Raw genomic sequence first — 3889 nt, 5'->3', positions numbered from 1 at the left:
ACTATCCTACGTAGACTAAGGTTTGCATTATTGCTAAGAACGGTGAATTACAGAGCATATATCAGTGGCCCACGGGGGTAATCATTCATTGCTAGGACCATTTCCGTCTTCATTTTTTCCCTAAGTGGACAAAGGTTTGCATTATTGCTACAGAACGGTGAATTACAGAGCTTATATCAGTGGCCCACGGGCCACGGGGGTCTTAGTCCCATCCTTGGCGGCCACTTAACAGTACCAATTATTTCAGCCGCTTCCTACATGTGTTGTGAAGATTCGTCAACATATCGTGGAAACTCATAGACAAAGTACACTATCCTACGTAGACTAAGGTTTGCATTATTGCTACAGAACGGTGAATTGCAGAGCATATATCAGTGGTCCACGGGGGTAATCATTCATTGCTAGGACCATTTCCGTCTTCATTTTTTCCCTAAGTGGACAAAGGTTTGCTTTATTGCTACAGAACGGTGAATTACAGAGCATATATCAGTGGCCCACGGGGGTCTTAGTTCCATCCTTGGTGGCCACTTAACGGGACCAATTATTTCAGCCGTGTGTTGCGAAGATTCTCGGCAGTTTCGTTTCGTCAACATATCGTGGAAACTCATAGCATCCACAGAGTACACTGCTGTCTTTCATCTTTCAACCTTCGTCTCTATTTATAATCTAATTAGGGCAAACAAAATCCACATTGCCTTGGTGGAAACAAGAAATCTGTGTCAAAGCAGCAAAGGTTGGAAAATTGGTATCCCACTATGTCCACCGAATACTCAGCCTCGATAAATTCGTACGCAACCGGCGTTTGCGCACTTATATTCACTATCTTGCTCTCTGTGGACGCGTACAAGGCTTTCAAGAGGAAATGCCATTGGATCCCAAGTGAATCTCTGGTTTTGAGCGCTCTCTTTATTCAGTTGCTCACTTTTATTGATAATTTGAATTTAAATGTAAATTCAAAGGACGACGTTAAAAACCAGCAAATATATAATTTGATTGCAAATCCACTTAGACTTAATATCAGGAGAGTCATCATATGTATTTTCATTAGTTATTTACTTCCTGGGGTGGTCCGTTCGGGTTTAAGAACTGTGTGGGGCGATATTGGAGCATTGGCGTTAACTGTACTATGGCATATGACGTATGAGGTTTACTTCTTGCTCAAAGAGACGTCATCGACTTACAATGCAGAGGTATGGCGACAATGTAAGTCATGTAGAATCTGGTTCACAGTTTCCTACTTCACCTTCTTCACAGCCCTTGTATTGTTGGTTGTGCTCTTGACCTGCGCAGTCATAGCAGGTAAAAGCATTCGTAACATCATCTCCCAAAAGGTTCCATTAGCACTCTCGTGTTGTTCCAATTACCCGGAAAAACAAGAGTGCCACAACATTGAGAATCACGTCCTCAAATGTTGGGTCGTGAATCGTGCATCCCAACCTGACTATATCATGGCTAGATCAGTTTTCGTTTCATTTGCAGGCCTAGTTAGCACAGTTTGCTTTGTGTTATTAGTAGCCACATGGGCATGGGAGTTTTCTCGTTTTCTAAGGTATAATATCGTGACCAAAATAACATATTTGATGCGCCTTATCTTCATCCTTATAGGATGGATAGTGCTGTTGTACAGATGGTTCACGGCCGTTATGTATTTTCCCAGGGGTGTCCAGCGCCTGTTTCACATGGAAGATTTCTGGACAAGAAGTATTGTTGATATGAAAAATGATGTGGATGCGTATTCAGCACCCGGATTGTTTCGTGAGAAAAGAAAGCTTGAAAGAACCGCAATAGAAAGTATCGTTGTGAATTTAATCGCAACATTTAGGCTAAATGCTTTGTTATTTATCACGGTGCTTTGGCTTCAAAAACTAATAGTTTCAGTGAGCAAAGCCTGTTGGTGTTTATCGGAACTTGCATTCCGACTCATCAGGCCTTTCATAATGAGCCAAGAAAAGAATGCCCTATTGTGTCGCAGCTTGAAGGCATCACTACCGGAGACTGATGAGTTTCACCATTATAAGGAAGCTTTGGACATCATCCGAATGCCTGGAGAAATCGCCTACAGCTTGTGGATAGCAAATCTGTCGGCCTTTAAGAAAGCAGTGAATAACATGGAGAAAGGTTATGAAGATGGTAAGTCTAATTTTGCAGAGTTCATCACTTTAATGAGATACAAAACAGGGACTGTGGAAGATGAAATTCCCACCTCGCTGGCCGAAGAAGAAAAACATTTCTACAAAGTTGGAAAAAGTTCAAGGAAAATGAGAGCAGTCTCGTTTATACATTTTATGATGTATTTTTATGACGGGACTAATTATAAAGTCATCGATGATTCTTTTAAAGCTTACTCTCAAGCAGAGTGTTTCATGGATATTGTTGATAGTTTAGATCTTGACGGCCACTTAGTAAGTCTAACAGCCGACAAGGAATTTGACACTCTTATGAAGATTTGGAGCTCTGTCAATCCCTCCAACAAGGACCTCTCAAACAAATTACTGGAAGAGAAGATCAAAAGTCCACTGAAACAGCTTATGGAACAGTGTGATGGAGAGGAAAGAACAGCCAATATAGAGGATTCGAGGGACTGGATGGCAGTCGCAGCAAAAATCAGCCTACGTAAAGCATGGAAAACAATGGATCCTTATAAAGGTAGTTCAGTTACTGCAATCGATCACTTAAGATCCTTATTGGCAAACCTTATTGACCATTGCATGGAGAAGGAGCTGGACGCAGCAGTGATCAATAATTGCAGTAAATGGGTACAAGAGGGGAGGGAAAAACAGATCTTCGATGCAGCATTCATAGCTGGGAAAGCCAAGGCAGTGCGGGAAGAGGTACTAATTTATTATTGTTCTCAACATGCAATTTGAAAGTTATGTATTTCTAGGTTAGATGAAACATGATAAAATATATGACCTTCTTATTTTGTTTACTCCAGATCGAAGGCAGCCCCCCAGTATGAGATCAGACTGAAATTATGGCAGGCGAAGGTCACGACAAAAATGAAGTAGAACCTGTCCAAGGAAACAAGGTAATTCACGTGCAATGACAAATTTCGAGCCACTTTCAAGCGAATCTGGAAATTGAATGAGGGGAAGAATAATTGCTATCAAGACCAACTGTACCAAGTGTAGTAAATATATATTTTCCTATCAAAATTGCTGGTTTGTATGTAGTCATAGATGGACTTCTAGAGGGTATGGTTTGTAGGTTGTCCTCCATGGACTTCTACAGGGTATGGTTTGTATGTTGTCATAATGTACTTCTACAGGGTATGGTATGTAGGTTGTCCTCCATGGACTTCTACAGGGTATGGTTTATAGGTTGTCTTCCATGGACTTCGGACGGGGTGTTGTGGGACACTATATGTACAGTAAGTTTAAGCAATGTGGCTGTTTTTCAATTTAAAACTAAGTATTGCACATTTGGCTTGTCTAGAAGAACGAAGTAATTGCACATTTGCACGGTTACCTCTCGAAGAACTAGGTATTGCACTATCTATAAGTTTATGTTCCCGCGTTTAATAATTAAGTGGCAGTCTAAACACATCTAGTTACTCCAATCGAAAAGCAACTAAGACATTTGGTAATATTGAGGTTTTATATAGTTACTATACCTGTCAGTCTGGTTATGATATTTATGTGGAGGTCTTATTTATTTATATTGCAATTGGGTGTGGAGAATTTATATTTTTAACAAAATGAATGATTAAAATTGCAAGTCAAATGAATATTTTTAATTTAATATAATAAAAAATATGAAAAGTTTTCTAATTATTTTCCCATTTCTTAAATCTATTCCTCTTTTTAATTTATTTAAAACTCATTTTTAAAAAATAACTATCATAATAATTTATTAAAAATATAAACCAAACTTGTTTGTGAAAAATAAC

General features: G+C 39.3%; 1 protein-coding gene across 4 annotated transcripts; it reads left to right on the top strand.

The window, feature by feature from the left end:
* The first annotated feature begins 723 nt into the window (after positions 1-723).
* Positions 724-3421, top strand: LOC149194245 (uncharacterized). 4 transcript variants are annotated; one of them, XR_016255052.1, is made up of 3 exons: positions 724-2831; positions 2936-3207; positions 3283-3421. XR_016255052.1 is itself a non-coding variant. In XM_089407401.1 (2 exons), the coding sequence occupies exons 1-2, from the start codon at positions 756-758 to the stop codon at positions 2957-2959; spliced, it is 2100 nt and encodes a 699-aa protein (XP_089263527.1). In that variant the 5' UTR covers positions 724-755; the 3' UTR covers positions 2960-3421. The 4 variants fall into 4 exon arrangements, 1 of the variants encoding a protein (XP_089263527.1); XR_016255051.1 differs by having other exon boundaries at positions 2936-3245; positions 3321-3421; XR_016255050.1 differs by having other exon boundaries at positions 2936-3245.
* Positions 3422-3889: the final 468 nt, after the last annotated feature.

This window comes from Pinus tabuliformis, chromosome 2_2, assembly GCF_031772625.1.
Source record: "Pinus tabuliformis cultivar Carrire ecotype Pingquan chromosome 2_2, CPIR1, whole genome shotgun sequence".
Lineage (NCBI taxonomy): Eukaryota > Viridiplantae > Streptophyta > Pinopsida > Pinales > Pinaceae > Pinus > Pinus tabuliformis.
This window is presented reverse-complemented; position numbering and strand designations above follow the sequence as displayed.

Bases quoted from the DNA above. Each gene is read 5' to 3' on its own strand.
- LOC149194245 (XM_089407401.1), top strand. From the start codon at position 756: ATGTCCACCGAATACTCAGCCTCGATAAATTCGTACGCAACCGGCGTT. The intron at 2,832-2,935 runs GTACTAATTTAT...TGTTTACTCCAG, and splicing joins CCAAGGCAGTGCGGGAAGAG to ATCGAAGGCAGCCCCCCAGT.